Raw genomic sequence first — 18121 nt, 5'->3', positions numbered from 1 at the left:
CAGTTTTAGATTGATAAGATTGGGCGTGACAAAACCAAAAGAGGACAACAATTGATAAGATTGGGGTTGAGTTTAGAGAACACACACAACTTGATTCTTTATTCTCCATCATGTAATAACAGGTTTTCACCATGACACTAAAAATCCAATTGAGAATAGATAGAAATACAAAGTGAGATACACAAGTGCAGCAAGTTATTTAAATTCGGAGATACAGTGACCTAACAGCTCAAATACGTTTTAACCATCACAGTTAAACATCATAATGCCAAATTAATTGACAGTAATCCATGTTCATGCATTTATTTACAATAGGAGATTAGTTCATATATAAGTTTTGTTAGCTGAATCCAGAGATTTCAAATCTTTAAATTCATGAATTGGAGACTTATACATGTTTAGTTGTAAAACCTCTATGAATTCATGAAATTCAGGACCAAAACGGAGTAGTTTGATAGAACTCTACAAACTTCTCCGATAGATTTGAGGCTAACAAACAATTAAGGAAAAATCTCTAAATTCAAATCAACGGGGCAGGATCATATTCAAAATATAATTCAAATAATATTAATATATATTTCCACGAATTAGAGTGTGAAAAAATTATCCGTCAAACAAAATTCTAACTTAAGGCACTACCGTAAAAGAGTAATTACCTCCAAAATAATAATGAAACTAAGGATTTGATTGAGTAAATTAAAGCACGGAAATTGGTTCTTCTACCTCAAATTTGAGACACAAAAATAAAAACTGTATGGAGAGGGGGAAAATAACAAAACTGAAAGACACCAAAGCTTGAGACTGCGTTAATGGAATAATCCTTACTTAGGAGGTTCTTCTTCTTCTTCTTCTTCTTCATGATCAGGAATGACCGCAGCGGCTTGCCTGAACCGAGTTTCTAGCAGTGCTTTCTCGGCGCATCGCATCTCCCAGACATTAGCGATAACGTATGAAATCGAGAAAATGAACAACAGATGAACCAAAAACGTAAATCCAATACTCCATATTTCATACGGAGATAACAGAGCAAGAACGCCGGCAACAACAGCAACCGCAAGTGGAAACCAAAGGTAGGCGTCTTTGAACTGATGATGAATCAAACTCCAAGTCGGAGGGCTTTCGTAATTGTCCGAATTCGAATTAATCAACTTGCAGATCTGACGCAGTTCCTCCTCATTATCCGAATTCATACTCGCATAACTTCTTTTCACCTTGAATTCCAATTTCACTCTCACATTCTTAGCCAACGCATTCAACAATTTCTTCACACGGGCTCTCGTCCATCCACCACCACCATCGTTCCCTTTTGGCTCCTCCATCGAGATTATCGTCCATCCACCATCATTCCCTTTCACTTTTGGCTCCATCAAGACTATTAACTACTGCTGTTAAAAAACAAATTCAAATTCGACAAGAAGAAGCAACAAACCCTAAAGAAGAACCAAACCTATTAGAGGAGAAACTAGATAGCAATGCGTACTTAATTTATAACAGAGCAGCAGCAGCAGAGATTAGGTTTCATCAAGATTGATTTTTTGAAATTTTAAAAATCCCTATATTTTTTCCTTATTTCTCCCACTTTACGTATCAAATACCACTATACTACTTGCCCCCTCCAAAAATTAAAAAAAAAAAAAAAAACTAACTTATGATCCATGAATTTCTTCCTATATTCTTTCATATTTTTATTCTTATTTATTCTCTCATGAATCTCTTCTTTTATTGGTTTATGTTTCAAATACTTCTATACTATTTGTCCCCTCCAAAAATATTTGAATAGTTAGTAGACAAAATATTTCCACAGTTATCAGGTATTCACTCTCTCTTTTTCAAATTATTCCCCTTTTTCTCTCACACTCACGATTTTTCTAATATTCTTTTCATAAAGTATAATTTTATTTATTTGTTCTTTCTTTCTCTTCTACTAATAGAAATTTAAATATCGTAATAATTCAGCCATTGATGTTATCAGATCTAATCATAATCATTGATTTTTTTTTAATTAATTTATGATAAATTGAATGTTTAACCAATTTTTATTTAATAGACTTCGAATCTATCTTTTTTCTTTCATGATTTTTCAAAATTTTTCTCCCACAATTTTAGCCTGTATTGGCCCATGTATATTCACCTCTCAAGTTCAAATATGAGGGACGTATTTCAATTAGATAAGAAAGTAGACTTTGTTATGAATAAACACACTAAAACTTTTCTGCAGCTGAAAAATTAGATAAGAAAGTAGACTTTGTTATGAATAAACACACTAAAACTTTTTTGCAGCTGAAAAAGAGTCCACCGCTTGTAGCACAATTGTATCACAGTTATAAACAAATTGCTCTCCACAGTTTAAAGCGTGAAAAACAATTCAAAATAAATAATTCTCCACAACTAAAACTTCATTCACGGGCAATTTTTAACTTTTTCTTGTCTTTATAAGAATTTTATTTTTATTTTTATTTTTTTATTTATTTTTTTTAATCCCCATTGTTCAAGTGTTCTTTGATAATAATACTAGAAAATAATTCTCGCAAAGAACATCATTCTAAAAAAATCCATTTCCAAACGTGCACTTAGGGTTCCAAGGAATTTGATGGCATATTCCAGGGGTTGTGTAACATGACAAAACCAAAAGAGGATAACAATTAATAAGATTGGGTTTGAGTTTAGAGAACACAACCTGATTCTTTATTCTCCCACATGTAATAACAGGTTTTCACCATGACATTGAAAATCCAATTGAGAGTAGATAGAAATACAAAGTACAGCAAGTTATCCTTGGATACCTAGCCGCCCAAATACGTTTTACACATCACAGTTAAACATCATAATGCCAAATTGACAAGGAATCCATGTTCATGCATTTATTCACAATAGCTTTGATAGAGATTGCTTCGTGTATAAGACCCTGTTTCGTTATCTAAATCCAGAGATTTCAAATCCTTGAATTCATGAATTGAAGATTTATACATGTTTGGTTGTAAAACCTCTATGAATTCATGAAATTCAGGGATTTTACTTTTTTGCCTAAAAACGTAAATTAAGTCATTCTTTTGGATTCCACTATAAATATAAAAAATGATGAAATTTGTAGATTCACGTGGAGTAATCTAAGTAAACTTTACAAACTTAGTCTATTAATTTAAATTCAAATTCAAATTAAATCCACTATAATTAACTCTATCTTCAATTGATCTTATCGCCAACCGATCACCAAGAGTTTTAGTGATATTTTAAATTCAGATTCAAATTAAATCCACTATAATTAACTCTATTTTCAATTGATCTTATCTCCAACCGATCACAAAGAATTTGAATTATAATTAAAGTATCAAAAAGTTATAGAGTTTCATTGTAAACAAGTTATAATTCAAATAATATTAATATATCTCCCACTCACGAATTAGAGTGTGAAAATTAAAGTAATCAAAATTACATAAGATAATCTCCAAAATACTAAGGTTTTGATTGAGTAAAGCACGAAAATTGCTTCTTCTACCTCAAAAAAAAAAAAATTTTGACAAGAAGTTACTGTAACACATAAACATAATAAACTGTACCCAAAAGAGAGAAAAAAAAAACAAAATTGAAAGACACCCAAGCTTGAACTTGAACTTGATAATGGAATAATCTTTAATTAGCAGGTTCTTCTTCTTCTTCATGATCAAGAATCACGGCGGTTTGCCTGAAGGGATGTTCTAGCAGTGCTTGCTCGGCGCATCGCTCCTCCCAGACTTGAGTGATAACGTATGAAATCAATATCAAGAACATCAGAGCAGCCAAAACTGCAAATCCAATCCTCCATGTTTCACACGGACATAACAGAGCAAGAAGGACGGTAACAACAACAACCGCAAGTTGAAACCAAAAGGAGGGTTCGTTGAACTGTTGAAGAATCAAACTCCAGGTCCAAGGGCTTTCGTAATTGTCCGAATCAATCAAGCTGCAGATCTGACGCAGTTCCTCCTCATTATCCGAATTCATGGCATAACTTCTGTTCACATTAAAATCCAACTTCACTCTCACATTCTTAGCCAACGCCTTCAACAATTTCTTCACACGGGCTCTCGTCCGTCCACCATCATTTCCTCTGGGCTCCATCAAGATTATTCACTGCTGTACAAAAACAAACTGGACAAGAAGAAGAAGAACCTATACAGAACAGAGAGAAACTGGTACTAGCAATGCATACTTATAACAGAGCAGCAGAGATTCTGTTTCATCAGGATATCTACAATTTGAGTTGAGTTCAAATATATATATATATATATATATATATATATATATATACTTTTTTCCCTAACCAGTTGAGTTCAAATCAGATAGGAAAGTAAAGTTTGTTATGAATAAACACACTAAAACTCTCCTGCAGCCGAAAAAGAGTCCGCTTGTAGCACAATTGTAATATGGTTATAAACAAAGTGTTCTCCACAGTTTAAAACGTGAAAAACACAATTTAGTTCAATTCAATTCAAAAGATTTTTTTTAGTGTTATATGTTAATTATAGTTTGCTTTCCATTATTTGATGTTCTTGTAATGCAAATTAGACATAGAGTTGGTTTTCTTCAACCTAACTCATTTAATTTGAGGGAACAAGCTCTAGGGATGCAAGTTTTGCCCTGAGCCTAAATAGGCTTGGGCTCAAGATTTTTCTGGCCCTAACTAAGGCCAAGAGCGGGCCTAGGATTACTCTTTGGCCTCCCAACCCGTCTCTGATTTTTTGCCTTGACCCTAGGCTTGGTGTTGACCCTAATTTTGACCTTGATTTTGATCTCAATGAATTAGGAACATGGATGTGCTAGGGCCAAGTATAGGGCCAAGGATTAGGCCAATTAGGGCCAAGAATGGACTTGGCTTGACCCTGTAGGGTTTAGGGTTAGGGACAATAATCATTGGCCCTGAATTAGGATTAGGGCTGGAATGAGCTTAGATTATAATACATAGAGCTGATCTTGGGATTGCAAAAGCCTGGCCCAGCCCAACCCTGTTGCAACCCTAGGAACAACACAAATTGTTACTTGAGGTTCTTATCCAGTCTTGCATTTGGGTCTGGGTTTGGCTTTGGGTTCAACTAATTAATGGGTCATGGCCCAAGCTTGCCTGGGCCCAGCCCAGCCCAGCCCATTTCAACCTGGGCTGATCGCACTCCTAAATCCATAAGGGTGCGTAAGATCATTTACAAAAATGTCTTATTTTCTTTTAATGATTTCCGGGTGTATAACTTTATATCGATTCAGTTAGTGTATCTATTTAAATCCGGTTTTCAAATTTCATTATTAGTTCTGATTTGAATAATCCGATTTAGAACTTAAGTTTTGTTACATTCCAAATCAAAACCAAACCAATCCAATAAGAAATGGGTTGGGTCAGATTGACTGCTAGGGTTTCTGAAATTTTAACATCAAATCAAATTTGGTAGAGACTCATTAGACAATAATCCATAAGAAGACTAGGCCAAACATTTTGGTTCTATCACTATCAGCCCATGCTTTTGCACACTTTGGAGGTTTGATAGGGGACCAGAAAATTGGATTTTGATGGCCACCACTCACCTTAAATCTAGGCGCACATTTTGGGATAACCACACATTTTTCGGAACAAAGGAGAGATCGTAATGTAAAAACTATCAGGAGCAAGTAATCAATTTATTGAATATTGAACTCAAGAACTTAACTAGTCATGTTATTAGTTCAATCATGCGGAAAACATGATAAACTTGTTTCTGGAAGTCTTTTGTGAGTTCATCAGGTTATCGTCTTCAATGTTGAAGAAATCAAGTTCTTGCAGTTTTTCCTTAGCAACCGAACGATAGAGAGACATGAATTTTTTTTTTCTTGCTAACAAAACGGAGGACCAGAGTTTACAGAAAATTGCAGTAATATTTTCTTCTTAGAATACATGTTCAGATGAGCCTTGTAAAAATGATGCTCCCATCAAACACTTCTAGATAACAACCTTGAACTAAGTTGTAGTTACCAATAATGTTTGGGCAACATCATAATAATGAGAAGTTAAAATTTTTAAATAAATAAAATTAAACATATTTTAAATACAATAATAAAGAAATTATAAGATTAGTGGCAAAAGAATTGTCTACCCTTCGTCTCTTCATTGACTAATCATGAAGCTTGTAAGGTAAACCATTCATATTCAACCAAATCTCTATCAGCACAGAAATCAAGCTCGCCAAAAAGTTAGCACATTGATAAACCTCGGGGGTCTCTCTTTCAAAAAGGACATGATTGTGTTAAGTTTTTTCAATTCTTTCAAAATTGTTTTACCCAAAAAAAAAAAGTTTCAAAATTTAAACTAAGATTCCTCTGTTTGTCCAATTTGTTGTGAAAGTACCGAAGTGTATGGTTGTCGTAACAAGTAATATAATGATAAAAGATCGATCCCTCGAAGACTATAGATTAAGTACCAAATTAATTATACCAATTTTATTTGAACAAATAATAAGGAAGATAATAATTTCTAGACTATATTGCAAATTGAAAGTTAAATTGAGATTATTAATTGCAAGACCTAGGGGTCGATTCACCATAACTAAGCATTCCCCTCCCCCTTTATTTTTTAATATTTTCCTGGTTGTAGTCGAGATTCCTTCCCTATCTATTAGTCCCAATTCTAATGAATACTTTTCTCTTGTCTTTCTAGTTGGTTCTACTTAAGGGTTGAATTCTAATCTTTCAACAGGAGAAAAACCCAATCCTTCAGATTCATGATACAATCGTTAGTGATCAAGGCATGATTAGTAAAAACTCAATCAAGGAAACAATATTCAAAATTATATTGATGACAGTCAAATGGATTTAAACAAAATACATATTAGAAAAACATAAATTTTTTTATTTCAAATTAAAAACAAAAGCAAAACAAAAAAAAAAAACTCCCCACCCGCCACCCGCGCAACCCCCGCCCCCGCCCCAAAACGCACTCCGGGTTTGATCTCCTTATAGATTAATTAAACTCGAGTTTGAATATCGGTTCTTATCTGACAACCAGGAGTGTTTTGACGTATGAATCGGACAACTTAGAGATCTCCAATGCATAATCCCACCGTTGGATTTGAAGACCAGAAGTCGTGAAGCTCTCCTCCAAAAATCAGGTCGATCGGACACCATATGACCATCCGATGAAGATCTTGATCAAAACTGGACAGAGACACCAATTAGGATTCTTCTCTCCTTCTTATTTGAATTGGGGATACTACTTTACCTTCTTTGATCAATCCTATAGGAAATAGAGATCCTTGTTGCAAGGACTCATTCTCTTTATGTTTTTGACTTGAGGTAGGACTGAATAGTACCCGGATTTGATTGATAATTTCCACATGAAAAGTAATAAATCTTTATTAGAATTTGTTAGGAAATATATAAAATCACCAAAATTATAGAAATTAAAGGAAATGGTGCAACATATTCATTGTCATATCATATTAGGGTAAATTGATATAAAACAATTGTAAATACATGAAAATATAATAAATTAATCATATAAAATAATATGTATGAAATCAACTTATCACAATTCTAATGAATACTTTTCTCTTGTTGGTTCTACTTAAGGGTTGAATTCTAATCTTTCAACAGGAGAAAAATCCATTTCAGATTTATTCTTTTGTAAGGTCTATGTTATACAAGCCCTTCTTCATTATAGCTTAGACCATTCAATGTTTTACCAAAATAGATATTGAAATAACATAGATGTTTTAATTCCCTTTATTTGAACTCCCTTTGGTGGAATTTTGGTGATTTTATCAAATAAATAAAATAAAAATGAGGGCAACTCTTTCTTGTTTATTTTGAATTATAATTTAGTCATTGAAATTGTACGAGTTTTCTATTGAACTTAACTCGTATTATCAAATGACAAATGTCAAAGTGCGTACCAGGTCCAAAAGCGATATGTGGGTCCTCATTCACAATTTCACATGCATTGGCATGGATTGTATTTAGGTGATACATGTGACAACTTAATTTGATTTTGTTTTTGGTGTCTTTACATGTGAATTATATTCGGTTTCTGTTTCATGTATTCTCATTGAGATATATGTGAGTCTTATTTTCATTACTGGTTCGTTTTCTTTCTATACTAATATTGAACATTATCTTTAACAAATATCTTAAAACATGACACGAAAACCAGTGATATGATAAATAATTTTTTTTAATTCTAGAACACTAGAAGATTCAAATTCTATGTTCAATCAAACCATAGTCATGAATTTTATATATCATTATTATGTATTTAAAGTTAGAGAAAATAAAAAGACTTACATTTTACCCCAAAAGAGTATCTCATTCATTTGTCAACACAAAGTTGCTCTAGCAGTAAGATCCATGTCTCTTGGTGAAGAGGTTGTGGGTTCGACTCTCGCTGAGGTGTCTCCTTTAAGGATGTAGTAAAGGTATGTGCAAGCTGACCCAGATGAACCCCAACTCCAAAAAAAGGAAAATCTCATTCATATGAACAAATTAAAAATAGCATGTATATGCAAAAGCTTCATCTTGACCCTTAGCGCCTTCTATTGTAGCTAAATAAATCCATTTGTAATTAAACATAAGGAAGGCATTTCATTCGTTTGTGATGCGTTTAAAAATTGCTTAATCCTTGAATACCTACAAAACAAACGTCAGAAGTGGGCCGACTCGACAGTTCGAAAAACACATGCGATGGTTAAGTCAATAAGAGTACCACTAAAGAGCTTTGGTGAGTTGTAGAGTTTAATTAAAAGTCACAATGGAGGGGAAACGACTCCGTTCAAAGGGGCTTTATTAAGCCGGGGGATTGAGATATTAATATGCCTCAACAAAAGTCGAAACCACGACCTCTTCACTAAGAGGTGTTTCACCACTAGAAACAACTCTGTGTTTGCTACGACTATTAGATTAATTAACAAATCTTATGTACATCTGTCTTAGTTGTAATTTCCTATATGAAGCACGATTGTTTATTCCAAACTTGGCAGAATCACGTTTCTTTCTATGACTGTCGAATTTCTTCATGCCCAAGACATCTCTAGGTTAACTTCTTGAACCGGCCCTAATCGAGGCAATTGAACCGACCATGGTTTGAACCAGTTGGTTATTAGTTTTAGTTACCAATTTGTGACATATAATGTAACTTATTTACAGGATTATTTTAGTGATCTAATGGGTGATGGAGTAGTTGAATTATTTGGTAGAGCAGTCAAACCATGTTTCTAGGTTTGATGGGTCACAAGGTAAGACCAGGACTTAGTCCAATGTGGTGGTCACACGACTCACACCTTGGAAGTTTGAACCAATTATTACTCTTCCATTTTTCCTTTTAATATTTTCAGTACTTGTTTGACTTTTCAATTTACCCCCCAAAAGCTTGACATCTTTTCTAATGGTAACTCACAAATTCAACATTACTTGCGATGCTAAATCGGTCACTTCTTAATATGGGACCCACCCTTGGTTACCTTCATCAACGCCATGTGAAGTTTGACTTTTCTTAATTCTTTCTTTTTCAATCTTCTCTGATTTTTTCCTTTTTAGGGTTCTTCCTCTTGAAGCTCTAGCATTTTTTTTTTCTTCATGGGATCTTCTATTCTGTAATAGATGAAGATTTGTTTTTACTTATACCTGTATGGATTTAGAATATGAACTTCATATTGGTTTCAGATTAAAAAAATATGTTTTTTATGGTCAATATGACAACTTCGTTGCCGACTTATTGCCATCACTTTACTATTTTGTCGGTCAAATTATAATCGCCATTAGCTGTCATGTAATTATAAACAGTTTCAATATTAATTTTTTATTTTTTTTAATATGACGAGTTATCCTTTAATATTAATGCCATTTCTTGAATTATTTAATTTATCAGTTGATGAGCACATTTATGTGTAAAATCTTAGGGCATAAAGCATGCATTTTATACACTTAGAGTGGAGTTACCTTGGGTTTTATGTTGTTTTTGTAGATTTTAGGACTTTTCAAGATTTAAGCAAATATTTGGAGTTTTGGGTTTGAATCATGCTATTTTACATGTCAAGAAGTCTATTAAAATTTTCAAATGCGAAAATAGGCCTGCCTGATCTGGAGCATGATGGGCTAGAGATGTGTGATTATGGGCCAACTCCAAAATATTGAAGAGAAGAAGGCAAATTTGATCTATGGCTGAGATTTTAAATTAAATCTACAGAGATATTATTGAGAGAGTCCAAATGGAAAAGAGTCCTTGCATACCTCAATATCTTATTTCCTATCTTGGATTTAATTAAAGAAAGAAAAAGAGGAAAAATAATTATATTCAGAAAGAAAAAGAGGAAAAATCCCGTTTTTGAATGCCTCTATTCAGTTTCGATCAAACCCTTCATTGAACAGTCATCCGATGTTCGATCTTGCTGATTTTTTGAGGAGAGCTTCACAACTATTTAAACCTCAAATCCAACGGTGGAATTATGCATCTGATCTCTCTAAGTCGGCACAATTAGTACGTCAAAACCCTAAAATTCAAATTCAGCCGTGCTTCATATTTCATGTAAACTCTATAAAAGGAGAGCATACTCCATCAAAGGAGAACATGTTCTAGAGCTTAGTAGAAGCATTATTTTTTCTCTCTTCAGTTTATTTAGGCTTTCTTTAGTTTTCTTTGATTGCATTTATGAGATTTAAATTTGTATATTCAATGTTTATGTTTAATTTTTTTATGTAATGCAATTTAAGTTCAAGTTTTTAGATTCGTTTTTCTCTGGATCTAGTAATTGTAGATTTAAATCATTCTAGATCTAGATCTGGTTGTTAGGGTTGGTTGAGATTCAAATCGTTTGTTCAATTCGCAAGTAAGTAACCTTCTTTATTAATCTTCTCTCCTCCCTCCATTCCTGCTTCTATCTACCCCTCCATATTCTTAATTTATGATTAATTTTCAGCAGTTACTTATTGTTCTCCCATCCCCTGGATCCTTAATTTATGTTATTTTCGTTATTGTTCTCCCATCCCCTGGATCTTTAATCAGAGATGCCTACAGTCGTGCCTCTCTTTAGTTAAGGCTTCCTTTTTTATTTTCTGCAATTTACTTTCAGCATTTATTTATTGTTCCCCTGGATCCTTGATTAGATATGCCTACAGTCGTGCCTATCTGGTTAAGGCTTCCTTTTCCTTTTATTGCTTTGTTTATTGCTTTGTTATTTACTTTCTGCATTGTTTTTTTTTTCCCTTTAATATCCATTCCTCCAATCGGTGGACTGTAAGCTACGGCAAAGGGTCCACGGTCAAAGTCATTATTATTATTATACTCCCCTTCCCTCGATCCGAGCTAATCCTCTTGATCACTTCCCTTTTCCTTTTATTTTTATTCTTCGCATTTTTTTTCCTGTCTTTTATTTATGCATTGATTGTGTTTATTTTATTTTTCTTTTCAATTTGATTGCATTAGAAGTATAGATTAGGATCGTTTATTTTAGTTAATTAGTTAACAAAAATTGAATCATTGCACTCTCGCATTACTATTAAGAAGTTGAATTATAAGTGACATATCTCCTTGAGATCGACCCGTTAGCTAATACCATTATTACTAATACCATTATTGTACCTCACATTCTAAGTTTATATTTGATTATAATTTCTAAACAACATGAAGTGTCATTGATATATCTTTACCTTCTAGGGGGTCTAATGATAAATTAAATAACTTAGAGGAATGATACAAATTTTAGTTAGTAATTAAGGGGTTGGCAGTAAAAACTCCCCCCCCCTCTTTTTCCTCTCTAAGAATGATTTTTATCTTTTTTTTCCTCTCTAAGATTGATTTTTATCGGCATTTCTTAGGATTATAAATCATTACTCTTGTCTTATCAACAAAATGATGTCACTACTAAAGACCATGTATATGCAACATTATCTTGAATATTCTTATTAGATCATTCAAGATGTAATTTAATCGTCATTAAGATTTTATTTATTATTTTATTTTTGGGGTAAAAAACAGACTATTGTCTTTAACCTATCACAAATCTCACAACAATCACCCTTCTTCTTCTTATTTATTTATTTTTTTTAACTTTATTTTATTTATTTTATTTTTATTTTTATGTCATGTACATTCTTTGAAAATGTGATTTGTGTGTTTGAGTGTAAACTTATGAATTTGGTACCTTTCTTTAGGGGAAATCTTTCGATGAATACTCAATGAATTAGATAATTCAATCATGTGTATTATATTAACTCAAAAAAAATCGAACAAGTGCCCTTAAACTAGAATATCATGTCTAAATAGATTCTATAATTTATTAAACACTCATTGAAGAACTCCTCCAACGAGAAAAAAAATTGAAACCCATAAACATGACTACTATCCTAAATGAGGAGCAATTCAACTCCGTCAATTTTAATTAGACATCTAAATACATTACAACTCATAAAAAATATAGTGAAATTGCTTCAATCATATGCATGACCGTCATACAAGATATCAGTGCATCAGATTCAAAATTTCAATCGAAATTTCGAACTAAAAATCCAAGATGCTTGGCTTAGAGGGTCTCACGCATTAAATGCGGAGTACCAAATACAAAATCAACCATTTTTAGAAGATAATGGACAAAATCTTTGTAAAGATTTGAGCTAGTCTAATGTACAAAAGCTAGGGGCATTGTAGGTGTTGTATTAATTTAAATTAAAAAAGGTATTGAGAATAATAAATTAAAAAAATCAGAGTTCAAGCTCTTGAAGCTTTTCAGTCGTTGATCGTGTAAAAATACATAAATGATGGAGACTACAGGGAGGGAATCACGATTTAATACGTTGGGTGGGGGAGTAGGGGATCACGCCTTCCCTTTTGACCGAAGACTCCGCCTCGAAATGCTCCGCAGTCACCTACCGCGAGTCAAGTCGGCTGCTGACGTGTCAATGCAAGATGATGACGTCAGGTTTGGTTCATGGTTGATGGTTCCTTCCAGGAAGCCATTCGCCAACATGTTGGGTCCCACCACGTTTCTGGCCCTACTAGACGTTCCAGAAAGAAGAGGACCCATCACATCAAATGAGTGCCAAACACTCTTCTGCATTTCATCTTCAAAATTGGAATAAAAAATAAAAATACAAAATGAGTGGTGGAGATTTTGACTTAGATCACTCTTTTTCGATCGTTGCCCTATGTTTTTTAGTGTTGCACATTCACTGAAGCACAATCCCTTCAAAATTGATGCCTAGCCCAAGATCCCTACTAGCCTTTGCTCTTGGGATTTGTCTTCCTCTTCAAGCCTTGTGTTTTCTATGTCTTTTCGACCGTTAAATAGATGAAATCATATGAATTACTTAAACTTACACTTATCGGCAATGTTAAAGTATCTATGATATGACACTATAATAGTCAATACATATCCATATTAGATACAAACCGATACTATACATATCGATATGTTTCTTTGTTGAATTGCACTAAAATGCATTGACAAATACAATACATTATTTAATACATGATAATACATCTCTTAAAATCACCTAATCGATACGATTTTCAATATCGATACTTTAAACCTTGATTGATTATTTCAACAGAGCATGTCTTTCTTGATTGTAACTTTGCTTCTCAGGTTTGGAATATCATTAATGACTCAAGGATATTACTTTTGATAGAAACATCTTCTCACACATAAAGAGAGAATAAAATAATGTGACAGATCACTTAGCTAATCAAAGAGCTCTCTCACACAATAGTCTATGTACTCTAATCAATGTCCCCCTCCCTTTATTTGTTGTCCTTTACTAATATATGAAAACTCGGAACTTGCTTGGGAGCAACATTGCTCCAAGTGGTCTACATTTGGGTCCTCCAACATTCATTCACTTAATTTAGACTGTTCACATTAATGGTCCAAATTACGCGAAGACCCAACTTTGAATTTGTGTCGTGGACTGTTCAGAGCAGCGCTACTCCCAAGCATTTTCTTGAAAACTTATGGTAGAGCCAAGAGCAATCACTTAGGGTTTGAATTATTTATTACTGAAAATTCAATGTCACTCCCTGAGTTACCCCCTAATGTTAATGTCATTCCCTAAGTTACCCAATTTATCAGTTATATTGCTTAATACCATTGGTCTCTGTTAGTTTTTGTTTATTCATTTTCAATTATACTGTCGCATCTTAAGTTAAAAAATGGAGTTTATTTGTGGAACATGCCTCCCAAACTTTGCAAGGATTTATGATTGAGAGACGATAAAGTTGTAAACGGTAAAAGGAAACAAAGAAATGAATCGAGCATAAGGTTTTCTGTTCAAAATTATTCTTGTCCTTTTGGAATAATTAACTTCCTTATATCACCACTCAACTATATTTTTACCCTATAAGGGGTCTAATTTAAATTAGATAACTTTGGGAGTGATATTGATTTTAGGAGGTTACTTAGAGGGAAGTGTTAAAAAAGGTTCATTCGGGCTAGCTTATGCACACTTCGACTACATCCTCAGGGTAGAGCTTTACTCTCTACTCCAAGAAGATTAGAACTCTGATCTCCTACATAGAAATATTGAATTTTTATCAACAGAACAATCTCCCGAAATTAAGCTTCTTATTTTTAGACATAAACGACTCTAATTTAATCAACAAGTCTGAGTTTAAAAATTTTCTTTTGGGTGCAAAATGGTTTCATATAGAAGGAATTTTTCCTTTTTTTTGGGTAAAGTTTGATATATAAGATTGTAAGGAGTTTTTTTTTTTGGTAATCAGATTGTAAGGAGTTATGCCAAGGAAAGTCATAGAAAGACGGAGACAGTGCTAGTTTACCCACCCTCAGGCCTCTGGCTCTGCCTCTGCGGCTTAAACAGCATAATACCGTTTTTACCCCTTATTGTTTATCATTGTTACAAATAAAGATAGAGAAAATAAGAAATATTGACCGAATAGTCAATGTTTTTGGCCTTTATAAATACGTCTCTCTCTCATAGAGTGTCTCCTCCTTGAATTCCCTCACAAATTGACGAAGGAGAGAGAGAGAGGGAGAGAAAGAGATCGAGAGTTTTGTTTTCATCTCTCCTCAGATTGCCATGAGTGATACAATGGCTAGTCCTACTGACTGGTTTCAATTCTACCGGCGAAGTCTCACCGGAGAAGACCAATCACCAACTCCACCATCATCAGCTATATACGGCCACCACCAGTTCTCCGACGCAACAGTGGTGACTTCAGTCAGCACTCCGACAACCGGAAATTCAGCTTCTTTGAGTCCTGTTAGTGCCCACTTGAACCCAGAAGGCCGTGTTGTGAAACCAAGCCGGAGAAGATCAAGGGCTTCAAGGAGAACTCCTACAACTCTACTCAACACTGATACCACCAACTTCCGTGCCATGGTTCAGCAATTCACCGGAGTTCCTAGTGCACCCTTCGCCACTGGACCTCAAACTGCTCCAACCAGCTTCAATTTTGGCCTTGGAAATGGTCAACACAATCTGAACGCAGCTACAGTCATGGCACCTTCTGGGTACCATCTGCAACACCAGCAGCAGCAGCAGCCGTATATGTTCTCTATGAACAATAACACCACCACCAACAACAACAACAGTGCAAATGATCTGTTTCTTCTGAGATTCAGTAACGGCAATCAGAGATCAAACATGGAGGTTTCTGCTTCTGATGGGTTTCTGATGGATGGTATTTTCAACCCACGTGCTTCATAAGGTATTTCCCCATTAAAACAAAAAGATCAAAGTGGCAAGCAAGGATGAAAATTAGGTATTGACTTGTAACAGATGGGCTTTTTGGATTTGCCTAGTGATGTAAATATTTATGAACTTCTCTACCCCTTTGCACGCTTCCTCTAGAAGATAATAGTTAATAATATTTCTATGTTGCTTTTTTTTTTTTTCTTCTGATTTATGTTCTAAGGAAATAAGGAATTGAGTTGTTTTTCAGTGATTAGCTCAAAACATGTCTTGGAATATTCTAAAATTTTGTTCCATTTAATTACCTTTTTTCGCTGTTGCTGATTTGAAGAGGAAGATTAAGATAGGGTTTTGGTTTGCTGTGGGTGTGGGTGAGGGTGAGGTGGGGTCTGGCATCAATGGATACTAAGAATTTGTCTTCACTCACTCCTCCTTTGACAAATCATGGATTCCTGCAACTCATCTTTACAAAGTTGAATTTCAACAAAAGGACATATATGCCGCCTTCATGGTTCATACTTGGATTTGGTAAGATTGCCTTTCTCAACCTTTCCCTGTTCAACACCTCAACTTTACAGTATCTTTTTTCCCTTTGGTTGGTAAGCTGCATTGAGACCAACTGTTCAACCTTATTTATTGATAACTTGACAAGTGAATCACCCATGTCCTCTAATGGAGGTAGCTAGCATCAAACCATCTCTCTCTAGAAGAGCCGTGTTGCAGAGGAATTCGGCTGGGAATCTTGGGTACATGCCACAAGGTCGGTGGCGCAGCAGCCGGCAACCATGTCCCCACGAAAGCTCTTATTTTGTTCTCAGACTCTGCATCATGTTTCCCAGGGTTTCGGTCTCTGCCTCCATGCTCCATCTTGCTATGTTTCCCAGCGTTTTCACTAACAGGGAGGGTTCTGTGTCGAGGAGATGATTGTCTTGTAATATTTGGTGTCTGTACCTGTTTCTGGGACTGGGTTCATGGCTCTTGGGTAGCCTCAACCAAAGTAAAACATATGGGCGAAATTTTGCCCGATTCGGTGAGGAGCGAAAAGAAAATGGGGGCGAAATCGATTTATGTTATATGTCACCGGAAAATCGCCGTTACTTCACGAAAATCGCTGAAATCCATGGCCAGTACTGCCTCATCCTCTTCTTCTCGCTCGAGTTCTTCCAAACCTCACAAACCCTTCCATCCCAAACCTGACGATCGCACCCTGCACTGAACCTCTAAAAATGTCAAACTCCACCTGAAAATGTGTCTGCACCTCTGAAAATGTAGAATCTCGCCGAAATGTCGCACCTTGGCCTCAACATAGGCGGAGTTAGATTCAATATTAATTCAGATTTTTTCCACCTGGGTCTATAGTCCATTTATTTTTTTCCTCTTACACTCAATCTCATACAGGCAACTTGCCAGGTTGAGTGTGAGAGAGAAAAAAAAAGGTGGACCGTGCACCTAAGTGAAGAGAATCTAGACTCATTTAACATAGGGTGGGGAGGACAAGTACGTATTGCACATAAAATACAGTAAACTGTTTATCCATTTTAGTTTAAAATTCTCTCAAATTTGGACTAAAGTACTAATATTACCCACATAGAAAGATGACTAGAATCCAAATTTTGTTAAAATTCTCTTCATGATCTCCTTCTCGATTCTAAAATGTTCCAAGGGCATGATAAAAGTAGTGTCTTTGACAAGCATGACACATTGGACCCTATCCACCCCTTGGTGGCAGTCTCTATTGGGTATGCCTGTATGCCTCAGCCTTGAGTGTTGAGTTTAGCTTGTCTTTTGAATGAAGTCATTTGACTTCTTACCCAAAAAAAAGAGAAAGGTGTGTGGGGTTAAAGGAGAATGGTAATATATGTTGATCGAAAAATTTTCAATCTTTTTACTTCTGTACAATTTGATACTAGAGGTCATTTTCTTTTAAAATGGCTAGACTGGGTGAAATTGCCTACTTTTCTTTCTACTCAGTTGAAGGAGCTGACTACAAAATTGCGAACAACTAATGAGTTTGATGTCAGACTTGATGGGTTTAGCGTGTGAGTTCAGAATTAATGAGTGTTGGGTAAAGGACTTGATCCAATCAAAAAGTTCATAAGAACAGTAAGAAGAGAGTACATGGGCCGGTCATTGACTCTCCTGTGATGAACCTTCAGATGAGGCACGTTGCTGATAAGGAACCTATGCATGACTGGATTTCCCTTCAATCCCAGGTTGGCTTCTCATAAATCTATATCATCGATGGTTCAATTTGTTAGGATTAGAGCAATCAATCACACACAAATGAATAGAAAACAAGGAAAAAGGAGACACGAATTTTACCCTGGTTTACCTTAATGTGAGGCTATACGTCTAGTATTAGGTTTCTCACTCTATTCTTCTCGAAAACAACTACATATAATGTTCTGTTACAAGAGAATATATATATATATATATATATATATATATATATATATACTTAAAAACCTTAAGCCACAACTATTCATGG

The 18121-nt window shown here is 34.8% G+C and overlaps 1 protein-coding gene across 1 annotated transcript; it reads left to right on the top strand.

Moving 5' to 3' along the window:
* The first annotated feature begins 14948 nt into the window (after positions 1–14948).
* Positions 14949–15953, top strand: LOC149005782 (uncharacterized). The gene has a single exon (XM_089169520.1). The coding sequence runs from the start codon at positions 15019–15021 to the stop codon at positions 15646–15648; it is 630 nt and encodes a 209-aa protein (XP_089025646.1). The 5' UTR covers positions 14949–15018; the 3' UTR covers positions 15649–15953.
* Positions 15954–18121: the final 2168 nt, after the last annotated feature.

Source organism: Hakea prostrata, chromosome 9 (assembly GCF_041222555.1).
Source record: "Hakea prostrata isolate BN-2017 chromosome 9, UWA_Hpros_2, whole genome shotgun sequence".
In the NCBI taxonomy this organism is placed as follows: domain Eukaryota; kingdom Viridiplantae; phylum Streptophyta; class Magnoliopsida; order Proteales; family Proteaceae; genus Hakea; species Hakea prostrata.
Note: the sequence above shows the minus strand (reverse complement) of the source record. Positions and strands in the feature narration are given on the sequence as shown.

Coding starts and splice junctions, on each gene's coding strand:
- LOC149005782 (XM_089169520.1), top strand. CDS start 15,019: ATGAGTGATACAATGGCTAGTCCTACTGACTGGTTTCAATTCTACCGG.